The sequence below is a fragment of the Balaenoptera ricei genome, chromosome 10 (assembly GCF_028023285.1).
Source record: "Balaenoptera ricei isolate mBalRic1 chromosome 10, mBalRic1.hap2, whole genome shotgun sequence".
Lineage (NCBI taxonomy): Eukaryota > Metazoa > Chordata > Mammalia > Artiodactyla > Balaenopteridae > Balaenoptera > Balaenoptera ricei.
Genome location: NC_082648.1, coordinates 88,691,198 through 88,713,982, shown reverse-complemented (window position 1 = coordinate 88,713,982; position 22,785 = coordinate 88,691,198). Strand labels below are relative to the sequence as shown.

The 22,785-nt window shown below is 40.2% G+C and overlaps 1 protein-coding gene across 5 annotated transcripts; it reads left to right on the top strand.

Moving 5' to 3' along the window:
* The first annotated feature begins 5,239 nt into the window (after window positions 1–5,239).
* On the top strand, window positions 5,240–22,116 carry NFYB (nuclear transcription factor Y subunit beta). Of its 5 annotated transcripts, none has more exons than XM_059936794.1 (8): window positions 5,240–5,345; window positions 7,932–8,018; window positions 14,233–14,326; window positions 15,747–15,877; window positions 17,749–17,946; window positions 19,177–19,258; window positions 20,291–20,370; window positions 20,984–22,116. In XM_059936794.1, the coding sequence occupies exons 2-8, from the start codon at window positions 8,013–8,015 to the stop codon at window positions 21,014–21,016; spliced, it is 624 nt and encodes a 207-aa protein (XP_059792777.1). In that variant the 5' UTR covers window positions 5,240–5,345; window positions 7,932–8,012; the 3' UTR covers window positions 21,017–22,116. The 5 variants fall into 5 exon arrangements, with proteins under 5 accessions (XP_059792777.1, XP_059792781.1, XP_059792778.1 ...); XM_059936798.1 differs by lacking the exon at window positions 5,240–5,345 and adding an exon at window positions 5,958–6,159; XM_059936795.1 differs by lacking the exon at window positions 5,240–5,345 and adding an exon at window positions 5,958–6,190.
* Window positions 22,117–22,785: the final 669 nt, after the last annotated feature.

Below are 22,785 nucleotides of genomic sequence, written 5' to 3'. Positions count from 1 at the left end.
AAGAATGTTTTAATCATCTTCGTATATTAATTCATCTAATCCATGTGAAACTAGAGATGAATGTATTTTGAATATTTTGACTAACACTTCATAATAACTTGAGGAATTTTAAATATGTTTATTAACTCTGTTTCTCTGGAGAAAGATGACACATGATGCTTTGGTAATTTCAGGGTCATTTATATTATCAATTAAAATACAGATCTTCCTTGATTTATGATGGGATTACGTCCAGATAAACCCATTGGAAATTGAAAATACTGTAAGTTGAAATGCATTTAATACACCTCACCTACCGACCATCACAGCTTAGCCTAAGCTACTTTAAACATGCTCAGAACACTTATATTAGCGTACAGTTGGGCAAAAGCATCTAACTCAAAGCCTATTTTATGATAAAGTGTTGAATATCTCATGTAATATATTGAATACCATACTGAAAGTGAAAAGTAGAGTGGTTGTGTGGGGACAGGAAGGTTGGACGTGTACTGGTTTTTACCCTCATGATCGCGTGGCTGACTGGGAGCTGTGGCTCACTGCCACTGCCCAGAATCCTGAGAGTATTATACCGAATACCATCAGCCTGGGACATGATCAAAACTCAAAATTTGGGGAACTCCCTAGTGGTCCAGTGGTTAGGGCTCCACGCTTCCATTGCAGGGGGCATGGGTTCGATCCCTGGTCAGGGAACTAAGATCAGGAGAGCCACGTGGCCAAAACAAACAACAAAAAACAAAAAACAAACCCCTCAAAATTTGAAGTACAATTTCTACTGACTGTATATTGCTTTTGTACCATTGCAAAGTTGAAAAATCATAAGTGGAAAATTTTAGGTCGGGGACCACCTGTATAGTGTTATCCAATGCCTGCTCATGAATTCATTCCTTACGTATCTACGGAGCCCCTACTATGTGCAGACACTGTTCCAGGCCCTGACTATACAGCAGTGAACACAAGGTCTTTGCACTCAAGGAGTTTATATTGTAATAAGGTGAAATGTTAAAAATCCATTCATTCAACAAATTTTCTTTTTTAACAAATATTTTTTGAATACCTACTATGTGCTTGGGATGCAAGGGTGAACAAAACAAGCAAAACTCCTTGTCCTCATAGAGCTTACATTCTAGCAGGAAGAGACACAAAACATAAACAAAATAAATAAGGAACCTCTACAGTATGTCAGAAGGTGATAAGTGTTACTAAAAAAAATAATAATAATAAAGCAGTTAAGGGAGAGTGGGGGTAGGGAACTGGAATTGCAATTTCTAGATAAGTGATCAGGTTGGTGTCAGTAAGAAACAAAAGGAGGTGAGAGCGTGAGCTCTGTGGCTATCAGAAGGAAGAATGTGCTACGGCAGATGGAATAGCAAATGCAAAGGCCCTGAGGCAGGAGCATTCCTGCCAGAAATAAGGACAAAAGGAAGTGGAGTGAGCAAAGGAGAAAATAGGATATGAAGTTAGGGAGGGAGTGGAGAGGAAATAGATTGTAGATGCCATAGGGCCTTGTCAGATCTTCATGTCTGAAAGAAACAAATAAAAAGTGCAGAATATATTTCTTGCTAAGCAAAGGACAGCTGTATTATAAGGCAGAGTATCTCTGAACAGAGAAGTCTGTGGTCTTAAATAGTGTTTCAGGAAGTGCGGGGTTCAGAGACTGGCACTTTTAGAAGCTGGACTGTTCAGAGACGAATTGACCTTTAGAGAAGGAAGCAGGATTACTGGAGTGGGGCTATTGTTCATTGGCTGACTTTCTGAAGTCAGGGGCTGTCACTGATTGGGAGGTTGTCATCGATTGATTGAAATAAAGATTCTGGTGGTTACTTGTTTTATGGACAAAAAACAATTAATCTTTTCCTTTGTTCAACTTGAAATGAACAAACTTGTCACTCTCTGCTTGCAAGGCTACTGTAAAGTCTTTTGTCTTTTACTCTGAGGAGAATGGGGAGGTACTGGAGGATTTTTGAGGAGAGAGGTGACAGGATCTGACTTCCATTTTCGGGGAATGACTCTGGCTGCTGTGTAGGCCAGGGCGGAAGCAGGGGGACAAGTTAGGAGGTCACTGCAGTTACCCTGGTGAGAGGAGATGAAATGTGTTCCCATTTTGGATATATTGATAGACAACAAACAACCAAGATAATCCAATGAGGTTAAGTATATTGGAGTGAACATAATAATACTTATTATTATGATATGAATGGATGACATTATAGGGTGGGGCTTTTAAAGAGATCAGGGGTCAGGGGTCAGGGGTCAGGGAAAACCTCCAGTGGGTCTAGAAGCTGGTGAGGTGGGGCTGTGGTGACAGGCATAGCTGGGGTGGCAGAGGGAAGCTGAAGCCCGATCCTTCCAGGTCTTCAGGGCAGAGAATGGATGGAGAGGACAGGGGCAAGGGTAGACTAGGAAGCTGGAAACGGAGACAATACTATAACAGACGCTGTCATCATGGGAATTTATGAGATAAGGCCTCATTAAAGTAATAAAGCAAAATCCAACTGAGAAGTCTTCATTGTGCTGGGGATTCTGTTTTGATGTTTGCCGAATTATGACTCATATATGGTGGTATAAATTAAGGGGCAGCTGTGGTGTACCGATTAGGGAGGGGAAAAAAGACAATCACCTATCCTTTGACCTTTAATACAAAGTCTACATTAGTCTAGAGAACGTCTTTTCCAAGACATTAAACTGTGATCCACATCCCTCTCTTTCACCATGTCATCATGAAAAACGGTTAATGTTTATTGGGGGACTCCTGAACACAGGTATTAAAGGCACAGAGAACATAGGTTATCATGGCAGGTTAACTGGGATTCAACTGCAGATGGGATGTGGACTGGGTCTCCAGTCTCCTAGAGTTAGCTCCCAGGGTAAGAAGAGTGCTTTACTTACTTCTGTAGCCCTGAGGCTCCTAGCACAGTGACCGGTAGACAGTAGGGGCTGAACAATCCTTTGCTGACTCGAAATTAAGCATGTAGATTAGATCAATGGCACTGAAATAAAACCATATTAATGCAGGGAAAGTAGTCGGTTATCTTTGCATCTTTTGATTCATCATCCAGTGTGTGGATTCGTCATACTTCTCCCAGTTCTACTACTTCCTTTTTTATATTTCCTGCCTTTGAGTACATCATTTCACTCCTAAAACTCCACTTTATGGGTAGTTGTAGAGAAAGGGAGGAGTTAAACACAGGCCAACATTACTTCTTTTCTGCAAATAACAGTTTTTAAAAGTCTGGTGAAAGATTGAATTTTTAAATCAATTTTTAAAAGATTGAAATTCGGGGGTTTCCCTGGTGGCGCAGTGGTTGAGAATCTGCCTGCCAATGCAGGGGACACGGGTTCAAGCCCTGGTCTGGGAAGATCCCACATGCCGCAGAGCGGCTAGGCCCGTGAGCCACGACTACTGAGCCTGCGCGTCTGGAGCCTGTGCTCCGCAACGGGAGGGGCCGCGATAGTGAGAGGCCCGCGCACCGCGATGAAGAGTGGCCCCCACTTGCCACAACTAGAGAGAGCCCTCGCGCAGAAACAAAGACCCAACACAGCCATAAATAAATAAATAAATAAAAATTAAAAAAAAAAAAAAAAAAGATTGAAATTCGGGCTTCCCTGGTGGCGCAGAGGTTGAGAATCTGCCTGCCAATGCAGGGGACACGGGTTCGAGCCCTAGTATGGGAAGATCCCACATGCCGCGGCGCGACTAGGCCCGTGAGCCACAGTTGCTGAGCCTGCGAGTCTGGAGCCTGTGCTCCGCAACAAGAGAGGCCGCGAATTGTGAGAGGCCTGCGCACCGCGATGAAGAGTGGCCCCCACTTGCCGCAACTAGAGAAAGCCCTCGCACAGAAACGAAGACCCAACACAGCCATAAATAAATAAAATTAAAAAAAAAAAAGATTGAAATTCATGTGATACAAAGGTAATAAGCCAACTTAAGCTAATGGGCCAACTTTCCTTAGGGCTTTCTCTGTGCATTTACTCTAAGTGAATTCCAAACAATCCTAAGAAGTAGCTAGTATTACTCCCATTGTAGAGGTGAGGAAACTATCACGGAGAGGTCAAGAAACTTGGCCAGGTTCACATGCCAGCAAGAGGGGGAGCTGGCATTCAGATCAGGTGGTATTGTTACTCACTCCTCTTGGAATAATTTGGAGGCTTTCATTCGTCTTTGCTTCCTTATTTGCTCCGGAAATGTGAAAATACGCAGAGAAACGGTAGGAGCTTTATAAATAAAACATGTCTACATATTTTTATGTGATTAAAGCTGGAAAGTTTAATGTGGCACCGGGCCACTTGTTTAGTGGAAGTAAGGGAACGCGATTCCCGGCTCCGGCTGCAAAAATACTGCCCCCTTTGCAGTGAGTGGTGTCTGGCCCACCGCCCATCTCTGATGGTCACAGCCCAGGGAAGTCCGACCCAGACTGCACTCAGGGAAAGACAGCGAAGGAGCTTGGCTGCACCAAGGCAAGAATGGGCCATGGATTCTTGCAGCCCAAATGTCATCTGGTTGGCAAAAGCCACATGTCATGTTGCAAATACTATGCGGTTGGGGGACAGGATATGCAACATTTTAAGCTGGCGTGAAGGCTGGCTGGACTGACCAGCTTGTTAAACCTGAAGGAGAGTACTGCATCTTTAGATGGAATCTGAAAAACGAATACCGGAGCTCAGCGGCCGAGTGAGAAGGAGCGTTGTGCATGTGGCCACATTAACAGGGACACAAGGCCAACACGAGGTACTGAAAGCGTTCCAGGAGACAATCGCCGTTCAACTCCACCCTGCAGTTCGGGTGTTGCCCTGGCCGACAGCTTCTGCCCTTGGTTTCCCCATCTTAAAAATCGAGGCGCAGGTAGGCCGCACTCAGGCGGATGAGACACTTGCACTTGGTGGAAGGAGGGGATTGAAAAGAGAGGGAAGGCTGAGAAATCACGCTTCGCAAGGCCCGGGGAAAACACCGCGGGAAGCAAGTCCGCACAGACCTTAGCAGCAGCGCGCCAGAGTCCCGGTCCCTGGAAGCCCCCGCCGAGCAAGAAGGCCGCTGGCCGGCTCCGCCGTGCCCCGCAGGACCTACCCGCAGCTGCCCCCAGCCCGCTCTGCAGGCTAGCACAGCTGCCGCCGCTCGGCGCACGGGGCGGGGCAGGAGGCGGGGCCGGGGCCGGGGCGGGGCCGCGCCGGGCGGGCGCGCGGGAGGCGCGGAGGGAGGGTGCCACGCCGAGGGAAGCGGCCCGCGGCGGAGGGAGGGGAGGCCGAGTCCTGGAAGCGGAGCTCCGCGCTGGGACTGGTTCCTTCGCAGCCATTTTCTGTCCAACCAAACAGCCGATTGGAGACGGGAGCCAACCAGGGCTGCATTGGAGGTTTGTGTCTCGCTTCGGCCAATGATCGCTCCTAAACCGACTCCACTTTAGCTCGAATGAAATGTCCGTCTCCTCCCGGCGCCGTCCCCGCCGCCAACGCCGCCGCGGCCGGGGGCACTCGCCTCCCTCCTGCCCGCCCTCCCGCCCGGGCCGGAGCCGGGGCCGGGCGGACGCCTGCGAGGCCTGTCCCGCTGCGGGCCCGGCCGAGGAGCGAGCGCGGGGCCGTTGCGCGGCTCTTTGTGCGCGGGGCCGAGGAGCGGCGGGACGCGGGCCAGGCCGCCCCCTGCTCGCCGCCGCCGCAGAGCTCCGGGCCCGAGGCCGAGGAGGGGGCGCCGGGGCACCGTCGGGCCCCGCTCTCGGCGGCGTCCCGGCCGGCTCCATTTTGTGCGGAGAGCCGGCCGGGGGGCGGGGGGACGCAGCCAGGACCTCCGGCCCCGATCCTGACCCCTGGGCCTGGCCGCCGCGCGGGGGTCCCCGGGGAGCGCCCCCCTTCCGCCCGCCGGTCCGCGGGGGCACGGCGGGGCCGGGCCGCTTTGTCTGCCCCGGCACCCCGGGCGCCGCGCGGCGGGCGGGCGTTGGGCGCGGGCCCGGGCCGGGCGAGTCGGGGGGATGCGCGCCAGGGGCGTCCGCGCCGCGCGGGCGGGACTGACAGGTCGGCCGGGCGGGCGGTGGGGCCGGGGCCAGCCCGCGCACCTTCGTGGGGAGGAAGCGAGGTCCCCGGGAGGAAGGAATGGATTTGGTTTCCCCGCAGTCTGGTTTACGCGTAAAGAATGCAGCCATCTGGCGGCTTGCGGTCCCTGGACTTGCCTCGAAGGTGGGAAGGAAGCCTTCCGGATTGGACTAAGGTTTTAATCTTGGGTGGGAGGCGGGGAGGATATGCCAGGCTTTAGGAATAGTAGTCTCCGAGAACAAAGAATTAGGGGACCCACAAGTCGTAATCTCGACCGAAGTACTCTAATGAGATGATTTCAGCAAGGTTAGGTAGCGTATGACCTTTAAAAAAATAGTATCCCACTAACCTGCATGGACTCCACGGTTCGTGCCACGAATCACTGGGATGGTTTCGGCTTTCTTATATGGAAACTAATCAGCAATATAAAGTGATGAGGTAAACTGATCAATGTAAGTGGCATTAACAAATAGGGATTTTATTTGTAAAGTATTGAAAGTTTAACCCAAAGACCTTAAAAGGCAATTATTCCTTCCTCACACTGCTGCTGTAGTTTTTAATTTAAGGATTATATTGATGCAAAACTCTGGTTTTGATGCCAAAGAATGGAGGGTGGAGGAAGGAAGGGTCTACTGCTTTTCTTGGATACAAATTTGCATTTCTTTAAACATTAAACAGATGTATGCATTCCCTTGAGCTTTCATATATATCACAACCTGCCTTTAAGAAAATATATACCATATGAGGTGATAGTGTTTTTCTTTGATATACCGAATCTAAATATATACCGACTCACCTATTTGGGTGAGTGATTGTGGTGAGGTGTGGCACCCCTTCCCCCAGCAAAAATACATAAATATATACAGCTTCTATATTTTAAGGATTCTGAGGATTTTTTACCCCCCCAGAGACACCCTTTAAAAAATAACACTTATAGCTACAAGGAAGGAATTTTCCGGGCAGCTTTGGGCTAGGAAGAGGACGATATTTGGAAAGAAATTAGAAATTCCTTTTAAGATTATAACACAGTGGACAATGTCAGTCAGTCTTTGCTGCCTGTACCCTTGTAATGGCATTTTAAAATTCAATTAAGTGGTTATATTTTTTTCTGCCATTTACTAGATTTCATGCTTGAATGCGTATCAGTATTTTTTTCTCCTTTTAAAAATTAACACTAAAAGGGTATGTTTTTGTCCCCCTACTCTCCATTTAATCGTTTCACTCGAGAAAAGGAAAAGCAAATGAGAAAGGGAGATTGTAACATTGTAATTGATGCTAGTTTATTCAGCTATTTATGCCTTAAGGTGAGAAGGAAGTTCTGTTGAGATGCAATTTGAGTCCAAAATGGTGGTGCCTTAAAATGATAAATAAAGGTCTTAATTGATCGTGTTGTTGTTCTCTGGGCAACATGTATCTTCTTCCCGCTATAATCTGAGATATTTAAAAGCATTATACTCAGAGGTAAATTTGTCTCGCCTTTTGAGCTTTTGGACTCTAAATCGCACTCTAAAACAATAAGAAAACCATCACCAAAAAATTAAGTTGATAAATGGAGTGTTCGTGTCTGGGTGTCGATATTTTAAATAGTTTAGATATGTTACATGATTTTTGGTCTCTTGCATATTACATAATTTGGTGTGTTGTGATGAATATTTATGATGAACATGACTAAATATAGGGTTATGTTGGAAAAGCAATACCTCCCCCCGATGGCATTAACTTTTTTGTAAGTTCTCCAAAATATATCTTCCAATTTAACAAACATTTAATGGGTGCTTGCTTTTTGCACCATTTTTTAGCCATGCACTCCATTAAATAAGAATAGTAGGTAAAATTATATATGCCTTTTTAAATTTTACCAGGAAGAAAGCCTATAGGCTATACTTTCTTACTACTAATAGATGTTTATCTTCTAGGTTGGAATTGGGCAGAGATTAGACACCTTTTTAGGCAGGTGTTCTTGAGTACCACTGACAACACGGTTCTCAGAGTATTTCATGACAGTAAGTATGTTTTATCATTTTGGTTGTTAATTTGATTTGAACTGTAATTAGCTGGAAACAAAATTGTAACTGATTTATATTGGAGATTCCTGATAGAATGAATGCCTTTCAAGGCCAGACAGTACCTCTCCTCATTCCTGTTGCTTTTTTCTTTTTAGGGACTTGCATATATTAAGTGTTTCCTCTGGGTCCTTAAGAGTTGTCCAGGCTACAGGGTAAAAAGCTGTCCCAGCTCTCAAGAGGCTATCTGTTTAGCTGGCAGGGCTTTAGTCAAATTGAATACTTAGAGGCAAGTTATGTGTGGAACAGAAATGCTGGTTCTAAGGGTAGCACAAGTGAAAAGAGAGGCGTGGTGGGCTTGGTAGTTGGGAATGTCATGGAGGGAGCCTGCAGGGTTCGAACTGAGCGTTTAAGGATGAGTGGGGTTGGATAGGTGCAGGCTGTCACCAGAAGCAGAAGCCTGAAGGTAGGGGTGAGTGACTTATGTTTAGTGGCTGGGCAGTAGATCTGCATGGTCCAGGTGGGGATTTCACAGGATAACCTAGTGAAGAGATACCACGTGACCTGTCTGGATACTTAATCTTGAATCTGATACTACATCTGTAACATCAGGCACAGTCACAACTTCCTTGAGACATGATTGCCTCACTCCTAAAACAAAAGAACAAAAACAAAAGAACAAAAGAACCTGGTGATCCCTAAATAAGGTTTTTTTAAAAAATCAGCCCTGAAGATAGAGTTGGAAACCAGTTTAGTTAGGTTAAATAGGGGAACCACTCATGTAAAGCCATGAAATGGTTTGGATTTGATGCGGAAGACTTTTAGAACCATTATAGGTTCAAGAGCTATAGAAGCAATGTTTCAGTGAGATTAGTCTTAAAACTATATGTACCCAGGTAGGTTGGATAGTAATCCAGTGGAAATAGAAAAGGAAGGGCATATCCAGAAAACATTTAAACAGATTAGGTAGATCTTGGAGGAGATAGAAGAACCTAAGATGACACTGGTATAATTAGCCTGGAAGAGTAGAGAGATGGCATTATTAACAATGGAATTGCAACAGTTCAAAAGGAGTTCTTATCCATTGCCTCCTTGCTGGGGATGGGGGAGGTGAATTTCATTTTCCAGTATCTTAAGTTTGCAGTGGTGGGATATCAGACATATTCTACAGGCCTGGCTTGCTTGGGTGGCAGTCATGATATAGTTGTAGATGTAGGACTTATGAGCATAAAAATGATATTTAATGAGTTTATTAAGAAAGTAAGGGAAGAAAGAGAAAACGATTGTTGGTTAAAACTAACAAGTAGGATGTGGGAAGGAAAGAATATTGCTTTGGAAATCAAGGGAGAAGAGAATTCCAAGCATAAATGTGGGGTCTGCAGTGGCCAGCACTACAAAGAACAGTCAAGTAGGTTGAAGGCAAGATCTTTGCCAACTTTTGAGAGCAGTTTCAGTATCATGTTGGGATGGAAAAGCACATGTCACAGAGTTTCAATAGGAATGAAGAGGTGTGTAAGGACTGTCAGGGTGAGGATGAGCCAGACAGAGTGTGGAGCAGAATTAAGGTTGTATGTGTCTATAGGTACTTCGGTGTGTTTAATGAGGGAGACTAAGCATGTTTAAGGAAGAATGAAGAAGCTGGTACTAGAGATGAGGAATCTTCGTATTATTCCTTATCCTCAAAGAGATAAAAAGGAATTGATCCATAGAACAGGTGAAAGGGGTCATGTAAGAGAGGAAACTTTTTATGCCTGGGAAGAATATGAGAACTGTATTTGAAGGGACAGTAATAATACTAGGGTACATTTGCTGAGTTCTTACTGTGTATCATGCACTTTGCTAAGTGCTTTTTATACAATACCTTCACTTCTCATAGCAATTTCATTTTGAAAATGGGGAAGTTAATATTGTCCTTGCTTGAGAAGCATCTTTGAAGGTTTTTAATATACAATCAGTAGACTCAGAATTTAGAGGACAAATTAAAGACGTAGGCTTAAGGACTATTTGAAAAACTATCAGGAACAAATACTGTAAAGTACTTCGCATCTGAGACTCTGGACTTGGGTCTCATTTAGGGTGCCACCTTGGGCAAGTCATTAGCCTCACATAACCTCAATTTTCTCACCTGCCTCATGGGGTCATGAATATTGCATAAAGTATTTAGAAAGTGCTCAAAAATGTTAAACATATTAAAGAGGGCACTACTTATCACATTTGTGCAACAGATTATTAGTATAGTTAAGATACCGCTACATCAAAAAATTATAGAATAAAATTTACTAGCTTAGCTGACCATTTGTTTCACGTAATATTTTAGAGAACAATATTATCAGTTAAACTAAATACTTAGAATAGTCAATAAAATTAATTTAATGGGATTTAACTACTCTTTGTCCATATTTCTCAGTTCCCTTGGATCTAATGATTGATCATTTTACCCGTTCTCGTCATTATCCTACATGCTCTGTCCTCTTTGTTGTCTGGATGGAATCTAACACTTTAGGGTCTCTGTTCTTACCAGGCTTGTAAGTATCACAGCTGGACATATTGATTCCACTAAACATTTCTGGTGACCAACTTCAGCTAGGCTCTTTGCATCCTCCCAGCACTCCTGTTCCCTTCCTTTTGCATTCTCTGGGGAAAGCCATCTGTCTCCCCAGCTGTAAGAATCCCAGCATTATCCTTGGTTCTTCCTCCAGCTCTTATTCAGTCAGCCACCAAGTCTGTTGATTTTACCAACGAAAAAGCTCTGTAGCCTCTGCTTCTGCTGTCCAGTGCTGCTGTCCTGTTGATACTGGGAATGTTCACCATCTTTCCTGAACTCATGCCCTGAATGCAGCATTGTAGTCCTTACTGGACTTCTGCCCCCATTCTTGCTCCCCTCCAGTTCACTTTCTACACTGGACTGTAGCCAGAGCGATGTTTTTAAAGAGAAATCTGATTTGCATTCTTCTGCTAAAACTCTTCTTTGATTTACTCTTGTCCACGAGATACTGCTTGATCCAGCCTCTACTTAGCTCATTCCAGTCCTCCAGTACTATTTCTCAGTTTCCTTTGCCTGGAACATTCTTGTCCCATCTTTCTTTGACTGATTGCCGTTCATCTTTCAGTCTCAGTTTAAACGTCATTTTCTTAAGACGGCCTTCCTTGACTCTTTAGACTAGTGAGGTTCCTTATGGAATAAACTCCCAAAGCATATAACAAAACATCTTTATTTTCCTTAGCACTGTGCACTAGCAATTAGTTAATTATTTGTAATTATTTAATAACTATATATTACATTTACTGAGTACTCTTATTGTACTATGGTAGGTCTTTACATGGTAGGTACTATTCTCGTCCCACTTGCCAGTAAGTAGCAGGGAATTCAAACCAGTTGACCTGATTCCAGAGCCTGTGCCTTGGAAATACTAGTAGGCTACGCTCCCCACCCCGTCCCCCTGACCCCAGTTTACGTAACATTTGTCTTCTCTGTAAGACGAGGACAGAGACCTTGTCTTTGTTGTTGACCTATGACGTTGTCGGCACATAGCAGAGACTTGATAAATACAGGGTGCTTACTCGGTAAATATTTGTTCACTGGCTTACAATCTACAATCTATTTTGTAAATTTTCATAGGAAGTTTTAGACCTAGAAAAAGCCTTTGGGATGTATCTAGCAAGTTACCCCCCTCATTTCTTATATGTATATATAGGAGGATAGCTAGCATATTGTAAGCATCAGAGATGAGGCTAGCTTGTTGAATGGAAGATTCTAAGAGCCTTGGGGATTCCAAGATGGGGACACTGAGCTTTGGCTTACAGAACAGGGTAAATCAGAAAGATTTCAGGAGGATGGGTGAACACTGGGATTAAAGTATGGGGCAGGATTTTAATGGTAGAAAGACAGAAGAGAGGAAGACAGGAGTGGTGAAATGACAGAAAAGCTAAAACTTGCAGAACCAAAGACACATACAGCTAAGCAGATGACATGTGGCTTATCTTCAAAGGAGGGAGGGTGAGATCTGACATCTGAGTACGCTATGTGCCAAACTCTGTCCTTAGCAGATTTCTAGTCTTTATTTAATTCCGACAACTCTATGAAATACTTTCAGAAGTAATTTTTAGAAGACTGAGGTTTAGAGGCTAACGTTCTTAATCCAGGTGATAAACTTGCTGCTAATTCCAGTGCATGACAAGATAATGTAAGTTAAACTTTTTGCCTTTAATACTTTTTTTACATTATATTTATAAATTAATTAATCTCTCAGATCATGGTTATTACAACAAGGTCTTGCTCATCAGCTAATTTAAAAAGACTCAGGCTATCCTGTGGACATTGATTTAGCAAAGGATTTCTGTAACTGCCTCCACCCCCCACTTCCCAAAAAAACAAACTGTATTTGTTTCTTAGTTTTAGGCTTTTAACCACTTTGGTCCTGTCTCCTGCACCTTGATCTCCCCTAGGGCATTGTAAAAACCAATCCATTCACAGCTATCCTAATTGACCTCTCTTTCATGGCTAATAAATCCATCATCATATCTATTAAAGACTACTCTCCTAGTATCTTTATAGCATTTTAGGATCAAAGTAGCATTTTATATTTGGAAAATGCTTCATACATATATTAGCTGTTTAAGATGTGGAAGGTGAAATTATTATTTCCATTTTATATAGAAATACATTTAACCGGTAGGGATGTTTGTTTTCAGGGATCAATAAGAGAGTCTAAATCAGAGCTCACTGACTGTTGTTTACCTCCTCTTAGAGGGCACTAAGAAGCATCATAAATAGGTACCCTGTACTTTCACAAATTATTAAAAGTAAGTGAATTCTATTCTCTACCCCCTTAAAACAGCTATATAAATCATGGAAATGTATCTGTATTTACAATTAAATTAGATACCACAGTCAACAGATTCATCAAAGAAATGCCATGTTATTGAAGACTTGGAAACTAGCCTGGTATTTTAGTATTAGGTAAAAATCCAACAGAGATGGAAAGGAAGAGGTGTTACATAAGGACTCAAATATGACAGTTAATAACATTGTTTGTGCTGGGTCCTGGGCCTTGATAAACATTTAGGATCAACTGTCTCTTCTTGATTTGGCCTGAAAGCATATGTAAATTACACTTAATTTTTGCTATGCTTTTTATTCAGATAATGCATTCAAAATTTTTCCATCCACAGTTTTCCATCCAGTCCCTTATTGTTTTGAATAGTATTATTTGCAAAGCAGAAAGACTTCCAGGATTTGCCATGTTGGAATGGAGACAGTTCAGGGCTTATGGGGCCCCCCCCACCCCGCCCAGATTTTCCCTCTTAGAAATCGTTTACCTCTGAGTAAAATTAAGCAGGGTTTTATTTTTATTTTGGCCGTGCCGCGTGGCTTCAGGGAATCTCAGTTCCCTAACCCACAGCAGTGAAAGCGTGAAATCCTAACCACTAGACCACCAGGGAATTCCCAGTGTTCTTTTAAAATAGTCATTTTAACTCTCATTTTTGTCTGTGGTTATCATTTTCCTATTTTTATATGCAGATCTCCAAGCTCCCTGACCCCTCCTTTTCTTTTTTCCGTAACGAGTCAAAAGTCTGAGGATGGGGGGGAGAGAAAATTAACCTTTGACTAGACTTAGGGGCGATGAGCTTGTTCAGAATGGGGGTGCACTTTCGGGTTGTGTGGGCACAGGACTGTGCAGGGAGCCCATGTGCTTCTTGTACCAAACAGCAGTTTAAACCAGGATATTGTCTCTTGTGGAACTTCTGTGAGATGGCAAAGAGAGTCTGCAGCGAGAGCAAAAAAGTTCGTGTAGGAATATCTGGCTTTAGCAGGAGAGCTGAACAGGCTGGATATAGGTGACTAACTACTAAGCTGATTTTGGCTTTGCTTGTCATTACAGAGATAAATTAGGTTGTAAGTCAGGGTTGCCTATACTATATTTGATGATGATGCAATTGAAAAGAAAGACGTGTGTGTTTTAAATTCATTTCCTTGTTTTGTTTCCCCGTTGGTCTTAGGCTTATTGCTTAATAGAGGGTGAATAGGGGAATCTTGAATCATTGGCAAATTATCAAAAGGTTTCCAAATCAAGAAATATGTTTTCTTTTAGTAAGCTTAAGGCTATGAAAAATGTAACTGACTCATCCTATGACAGTTTATGAGCACTGAATCTATTATGTAGTTTTTAGACAAGTTTTATTGAAGATTATTGAAAGCTTTTTTTCCTCATAGATGGATGGTGACAGTTCCACCACAGATGCTTCTCAACTAGGAATTTCTGCAGACTATATTGGAGGAAGTCATTATGTTATACAGCCTCATGATGGTAAGAAAGCCACAATTAGAAACAAATTCACAAGTAGGAACAAATTAGAAAGTGGAAATTTTATTGATGTGATGTTCTAGGTTACTTTTGTCTTTACAGGAAAAGTAGCACTCTTGTGTCACAGTTTAGTGATAGTCTAAAAAGGTATACTTTGCTATTTTTATTAGAAATAGTCTTCAAAAGAATGATGGGTTTTAGAAAAGAATTCTATAAAAGTATGCCTTTTTAAAGCTGGTACAGTTTCTTTAATGATTTGTTATTGATTTCCTACTTAAGTATTAAATATGGTGAATTCTTACTCAATTGATAAACTGAGTAGTTCTTTAGAGGGTGGTTGCTAGCTATTATATTTCTAGTACTTATGAACAGACTTAGTTTTGGTTTTTATTCAATATTAAGTTTTAACTATGTAGTAGAATGGCAGTATTATGTTGGCCTATCAGAAATAATTTGCTTTTGTGGCATTCTGATGTGTAAGATTAAAAAACACTAAGATATATTTTTGTAGAAGGCAGTTGGGGGTAGGTGATTATTTACTTCATCCTAAAACAGATATTCAAACAAGTTAATTTTGATAACATCATTTTAAACATGTAAAAATGTAAACTGAATCAACTTAAGTACCTTTCTTATTTAATACATATATTAATAAAAGAGTGGGAAGTTTACTTACAGGATACTGCATTTAATCATAAAAGGATATTATTTGTACTATGAAAGCTTCAGTTATATCTAAAATTTTACTTTCTGTAAGAACATTGGATTACTGCTATAGCTTTGTTCAAAAACTGTTACTACATTAGTGGTAATCCAATTGGGTTAGTAATATTCAAGTCCAGTTTTTCCATTCTGTATAAACTTGGCTTTGGATAAACACACACCCTTTTAATCTTGTTATATGCATGGAGCCATAGATCACAGTCTCTTCTATTTTATAGCTAAGTTATGTAACAGATATTTATGAGCACCTCCTCTGTTGGAGGTGCTGTACCAAGTCCTAGGAGGGACACAAAGCCGATCCCTGGACTCAGGTAGCAAAAATCTAAGAGGGGGAATGAGAAATAAGGATTATAAAATGCGTTAAGAGAAGAGACACAAAGAAGCACTTGTTTGTGATATTTTGTGAAAGGAGAGATCACTTCTGAAGGTGCTGTGGAGATGTATTTGAGCTTTTTGGAGAATGGGTAGGTAGGATTTAGTAGGCAGAGATGAGGATAAGAGTATTCTAGGCAGTGGGTTTGAAATTAATGAGGAGGTTCAGTTATGGCCCTGAGAAAATTGTGGAAAGAACTGCTATCCTAATCCCTAAAAACGATTAGGAAATGAACCAGAATGTTTCTTATCTTAGATTGTTTTAGGTAGTCTTCTCTATCTTGAAGGAAAAATTATGAGAAGCTATAAACCTGTTATTTTTACTTAGATACTGAGGACAGCATGAATGATCATGAAGACACAAACGGTTCAAAAGAAAGTTTTAGAGAACAAGATATATATCTTCCAATTGCAAATGTTGCAAGGATAATGAAAAATGCCATACCTCAAACGGGAAAGGTAATGCTGAGGAGAAATTTAACTGGGTTTTGTTTTTCAGGGGTGGGGCGGGGGGAATGTAAAACTACATGAACACATATTTCATGAATATAGTTAGCTGTTGATTTCAGTCATTCAGCCTTTCAGCAAAACACATATTTCAGTTGTACACACTTGGTTACTGAGCGGTGTTCCAATTTCAGCTCTCTCATGTCCCTCAGTGCTCCCGCTCCCCCACTTGCTGGAAGCAGATAAAACAGAATTAAGAATCGTTGTAAAAATAGGTGCATTGTCAGAACTATCAGGTTTTGGGCATATGAAGTTGTAACTTCCATATTGTTGCAGCAAAATTGGATCACGTTGGGCTGATGGATGTAGTAAGGATTTTCCCCCCAAATCTATATGTTTGGAAACTTTCTCTATAATTATAAATATTAACATACATTTAATTCAAGTGGCATGATTTTTTAAAGTAGTTTTGTCTTGTGAGAGAACTAACTGTATAAACAGTTACTTATAACAGCCTTTAAAAACTTATCACTTGGTCTGAACTGAAGTCCACACTTTGTATATTGTTTTGTATTGCATAATAAGCTTTCTCTCGTTTTATTGTAGCTTAGAAAATACTTATGAAAGTAATAAAGCTTACGAAGAAATACATTATTAAAATATATCACTAAGCCTAGAAGTTCCAATTTGAGTGGTCCTCCTTATGTTTTAAGGGGAAAAAAGCACAACTGCTGATAATTGCTTACTAGGCTAGGCCTGCGCTGCCTGGTACTGTGGCCACTAGCCACATGTGGTTATTGAGCACTTGAAATGTTGGCCGAATGAATTGAGATGTGCTGTAAATGTAAAACATACCCCAGATTTTGAAGGCTTAGTATAAAAAAAAGGCTAAAGAGATCTCAATTTTTAAAATGTTTAATTGAAATATAGTTGATTTTCAGTATTTAAGATATCTCAATTTTTAAATGGATTCTGTGTTTAAATGATAATATTTTAGATTTACTAGGTTAAGCAAAATATATTGAAATTAATTTCACTTTTTTTTTTTTTTTTTTTTTAGCATAGCTGCTGGAACATCTAAAGTGATGTATCCAGCTCAGGTTATATTATCTTGTTTGACTGCATTTATGCAGTAACTCTTGTTACTTTTCACCAGGATGTAAAATAGGCATGGAGGTGAAAGACAGTATGTTTCAGCAAGGATTTTGTCATTCCTGTTAGAAGTGGCTTTGGAATTGCATGATTTAATCTATTAGAGTTTCACTTTCAAACCCTAGACCACTAAGTGAAGAGTTGTTTTTATAATGAGATGGCAGGTGTGTGCTTCTTTTGGTAGGCTTTTTCATAAACTCAAAACGTATTCCGGACACTTTGTACCTTTATTAATAAAAATGTCACCAGATGTCATTATTTCACTCCCTTGTAAGCCTTACAGTGAATTTAGTGTTTAGTTTGTTTTTAAAAACTTTCTGGTGTCCTCATTGGTGGAAATGCCAGGGAAGAGAAGCGGTACCTAAGTCTAGCCCACAGTACACTCCAGACATAACAGGATTGATTTTCTTGGGGCACTTGGTTAGTAAGAGTTTTCATCTTTATGGGGTGGTAGGGTCATCCAGTAGTTGCTTTTATACCTAAATTCTGTTTTCTGTGAACAGTTGTCAAGGCTTCTCTCATTTGTATTTGAGTTTTCAGTCTCGCTCAATGAGGGTTGGAATTTTGATAGCATACGTTACGTCACTGTTAGCAGCGTATATTTTGAAGATTAAAGGTTAACAGTCATAAACTGAAATTTATATTCTTCTGAAAAGCCTTTTATTTTTGCAGGTTGTTAGGAAAGTGGTGGTTATATTCCCTGCAGATTTACCTATGACTTTTCTCTTCAGATTGCAAAAGATGCCAAAGAATGTGTTCAAGAATGTGTAAGTGAGTTCATCAGCTTTATAACATCTGAAGCAAGTGAACGATGCCATCAAGAGAAACGGAAGACAATCAATGGAGAAGATATTCTCTTTGCCATGTCTACCTTAGGCTTCGACAGTTATGTAGAACCTCTGAAATTATACCTTCAGAAGTTCAGAGAGGTAAGTAAAGTGTCTCCCATTATGTTTTTAAGAAAATAAGATACACTATTCAATTTTAACTTTTTAAATGTATTAGTCATTTTTCAGAAGTATGTAATCACTTATATTACTGAACTTAAATAGGAAGTCCTTTCTTTTTTCCTTTGTCTATTACTAGTGACAGCATAGTTGTGTAATGATTCAGAGCATGGACTCTGGATTTAGACCACCTGGATGCTGAACTCTGTGACCCTGGGCAGACTATTTAAGTCCTTTAGGCCTTGGTTTCCTGGTCTGTAACGTGAGGCTAATAATAATAGTACCCACCTCACAGAGTTACTGAGAGGACTAAGTAAAATAATCCATGTACAGCCCTTGGCTTGGCACATACAGAGTGCTCGATAATGTTAGCACATGCTGTTATTGTTACTAATTTAAAAGAGGTAGCATCTCAAAGCTTGGGGCCTTTTAGATAAGAAAAAGGGAATTATAACTATATCCTTTTCTTATTATTGATTGAATTCTTCTACATTTCCTATTTGGTTTTTCTTTGCATGTGGTATGAATTTTGTGAAAATGAATTGAGATCAGCGTATTTATTTCTACACTCCAACTTGGGTGTCAGATCCACATTGCATTCAGAATACTTTCTTAATGTCTCTAGTGTTAGAATCCCATTAAATTAGTGATATCTGCACAGAATGACTAAAGTAGGAAGAGAATGTGTAAATTCTTTACAAAACTTTTCCAAATCTTCATCATCATTAGAACCTGAGAGCGGACAGAAACTTAGAGGTCTTTGATCCAAACTGTAATTTTGATTTAGGAATTTTAAACTCCAAACTGGTTGCTATAGTGCTGGCTGAGAGCTGCATGTATAGTTAAATGATAACTTGGATCACTTGTAGTATATCTGCAAGCTGGGTATTTACAGTTTTTGCAGACTACTTCATCTGTAAATAGACTTCTCTTTTCCTTTTGATGTAGTGTGGAATAACTTTATTTTTACTGATAAATATTTTATATTTTCTAGGTCATTACTAACACTGTCTTGTGATGACTACTGCATATATAACAGCATTTTGAAGGACCTTTCCATATGTTATTAACCAGAAGCATTAATAAATACTCTGTATTTTGTAATAATAGAAGCTCCTAATTTTAGGAAATAAGTAAGCATTCTCATTTAGGAAACAGGTGGTTGTTGTCATTTTGAATACAGTGATTGCTTGTTTGATTTCCCTTCCTCAGGCTATGAAAGGAGAGAAAGGAATTGGTGGAGCAGTCACAGCTACAGATGGACTAAGTGAAGAGCTTACCGAGGAGGCATTTAGTAAGCAGTGTTATGATACATTTGTGCAGCTACATTCGTTCTTACGAGTCATGTAGATTATTGGCAGTGATTAATTCTATATGTCTAGAGTAGAACTTTTGGAATATTAGCACTGAGTGTTTTGACATAGCACTAATTTGAATAGTTCTTACTAGTTCATGCCCTTATATTTGAAGTCGGTGAGGGATAAGCGTATAAATTTTAATTCTGCAGAGATTATAATCTTTCACCAATAGTTCTAATGGATTTCCATAGTCCCTAGTTTTTGGTTTAAGATTCACATGAGAGGAGTACTGAGAATTGTTGTTTATAATATAAAATCTTGTGATTTAAATAAATTTGAACTGAAGGTTTCTTAAAAATTGAGTGTCATATTGGTGAAATAAAAGGTCTATGGTGATGTTTCTCATATAAAATTTATGTGTACATATATTTCTCATATTTAAAATATATGCTGCTTAGTTATGTAAGTGTTGCTCCCAACCAGGCCTCACAGTGTAGGTCTACTTACGAGTCAGAAACTCCATCCAGTGTTTTATGCCCATGGGCAATTAGCGAAAGTACACTTCAGAAAATTGAAAAATGCTATAGGAAAAAAATGTGCGTTCTTAAGGAACTTTTTTTTTTTTTTTGGTGGTTATTTTAATTAATTAATTAATTAATTTTTGGCTGTGTTGGGTCTTCGTTTCTGTGTGAGGGCTTTCTCTAGTTGCAGCAAGCGGGGGCCACTCTTCATCGCGGTGCGCGGGCCTCTCACTATCGCGGCCTCTCTTGTTGCGGAGCACAGGCTCCAGACACGCAGGCTCAGTAGTTGTGGCTCACGGGCCCAGCTGCTCAGCGGCATGTGGGATCTTCCCAGACCAGGGCTCGAACCCGTGTCCCGTGCATTGGCAGGCAGATTCTCAACCACTGCGCCACCAGGGAAGCCCAGGGAACTTTTTTTAAATGGAAAAATCACACAACCTTAAGGTTCAGGTCAAGAAAGCAGATGCAGTTCTTTTCCTGCTTTAACTTTTTTTTTCTGTCTTTTAGCTAACCAGTTACCAGCTGGCTTAATAACTGCAGATGGTCAGCAACAAAATGTTATGGTTTACACAACATCATATCAACAGGTACAGTACCTTCTTTCTATTAATATTTTAAATAATTTTTAAAATTATATTCATTGATTTTTTTTTTAATCACAGGTAGTTAACGTCAACACATTATTATTAAGAATCTGATAAAGAAGGTTGTTAAAAATTGTTTTCTCAAAATATGTAACTGTGTATAGTATTCTCTGATGGTTACAGATATGTACACAGATGTTCATACAGTTCACCCGTCATATCCACGGGTTCCACACCCATGGATTCAACCAACCATGGATCATGTTTCCGATCTGTGGTTTGTGGTTGGTTGAATCCGCAGATGGAATTTGCGGATGCAGAACCCATGGATACTGAAGGCTGATTAAAGGACTTGAGCATCTGTGCATTTTGGCTTCCACAGGGCATTTTGGAACCAATCCTCCATGGATATTGAGGGGATGAATGTATTTGCATAGATTTCTATAAAGATACACAAGAAATTATTAAAGTAGCTCCTTAGGTAGAGAGAATGGAGATTTGGGGTGGGAACTAGACTTATTTTTCATTGCCTGTTGTTTTTACTCTTTGAATGTTTATAATATACAGGAAACTATTTTTTCTTTAATTCTGCTCAATTTAAATTTTCAAATCTTAGATTTCTGGTGTTCAACAAATTCAGTTTTCATGATCCGAAGAAATGATGGACTGGAGAGTGTAGAGAACTGAGTCTGTATGATTCCGGAACAGAGACATTAGAAGGAGCTGACTGGTGAAAAGATGTCTCTTTGTATATTAAATAGCTGTAATGTAGCTTCCCAATGCTTGACTAATTGAGGTGTTAATTCTGACTTGAGAATCTTTTTCATGAATGATTTTAAAGAAAAATTTGGATTTTAAAGGTATTAAAATATTTTTGTTTTGTACGAGAGTTTGTTGCTCTGTATGACTCCTGTATGCATTGTATATTGCAGTTTATTACTGTCAGAGATTTGTAGACAGTTTCTTATTTTCATATTGAATCATGTTACTTTTGTAATAATTCAAGTAAGCAGCTGGGTTAATTCATGATGTTTGCCCTTTTAATAAAAAATAAGGGTAGAGTTCATTTTGAATGCAAGTTGCCTTTATTATAAATTTGAGTTTGTCTTGGTTATATAATACTTTGCATGATAACCTAGCTAGATTTTTAGCATTTGCCATATTTATTAACTTTTTTGTAAAACATTCATAGCTTAAGCAGCACCATTTTTAAAAAAAATGTAGTTGAGAAATTAAGTGTGAATGCAGAAGTAAATATTGTCTGCCCTATTCAACTTGGTGCCCGTTAACAGTGTTTACACTGTTCATTGTGCCTGTTAAGATAGTTTTAGTTTATTGGAGCTTCTGTTAAGACTAGATTTGTCTTTGAGTTACATTATTATGAGTGTTGGAATTCATTAAGTTTAATGTAGTCCTAGTGCTCTTGAAATGGTGCCCCTTTCATTTTGTATATGATTTTTCCAAAGGCATATCTTCAAATACTATATAGTATCCTCTTCCAGAAGAGGAATTTCATAGTCTGATGGTAAATGTCCTCATTTTACCTTTTTAATTGAAATGTCAAGTTTCCTATTATGCTATGGGAACCAAGAAATGTCAGACATCATTGTGTGTATACAGAGCTTTTTTGCATGGATGAGTGAATGAAGTGAAGAACAGAGTTAGTGCTGTGAATGGTGCGAAAGAGAAATCTCCAGCTTCTAGCGTGCTGTCTTGATCTTTGCAATAAACTAAATTTAGATAATGTAACTTTGTATAATTTACTAGTATTGTACTTGGGTTGTTGCCTTTTTAAAGTGAGGATTTGTATTTTCTCACCTGTTCTTTTTGGTGATAATTGAGTCATTTTTTTTTTTTTTTAATCAACAATTGCTCTTGTATAGTTTGCCTAAAAGGCACTTTGAGTGAATGTCATCTTGGAAGGACACTCACTCAAATTTATAAGGGAGAAGCAATTTCCTAGATACAGGCTGGACAGAAACATTTACTTTGCCAGAAGGAGCTTTTGCGGGCACAACTGGGATAATCTGAAGTTAATAACTCCCTCACTGCCTTCCCATTTAAAAAATAATCTTCATTACAGAAAATTCAAACGGGCAAAAAAGGGTGGTTAAGCAAAACCAACCATCATCCTACTATGTTAAAAACAACCAATGTTAATATTTTGGTAAATATGATTTGTCCTTTTACTTTGCTAAATATGTATATTTTTATAAAAATGGGCTCATACTTGCATACTGTTTTGTAACATGCTTTTTTCACTTAATATATTGTGAACATCTTTCCCAGGTCATTACATAGTCTTCTACTTTTATTTCTTTATTATTCTGTTGTATGGCTGAAACATAATTTATTTAATCTTCTGTTGGACATTTTGACTATATACATCTTTTCACAGTTATAAACAACACTTCATTG

Coding starts and splice junctions, on each gene's coding strand:
- NFYB (XM_059936794.1), top strand. Junction 14,327..15,746: donor TGTTATACAGCCTCATGATG/GTAAGAAAGCCA, acceptor ATTTTTACTTAG/ATACTGAGGACAGCATGAAT. Junction 15,878..17,748: donor CCATACCTCAAACGGGAAAG/GTAATGCTGAGG, acceptor TTTTCTCTTCAG/ATTGCAAAAGATGCCAAAGA.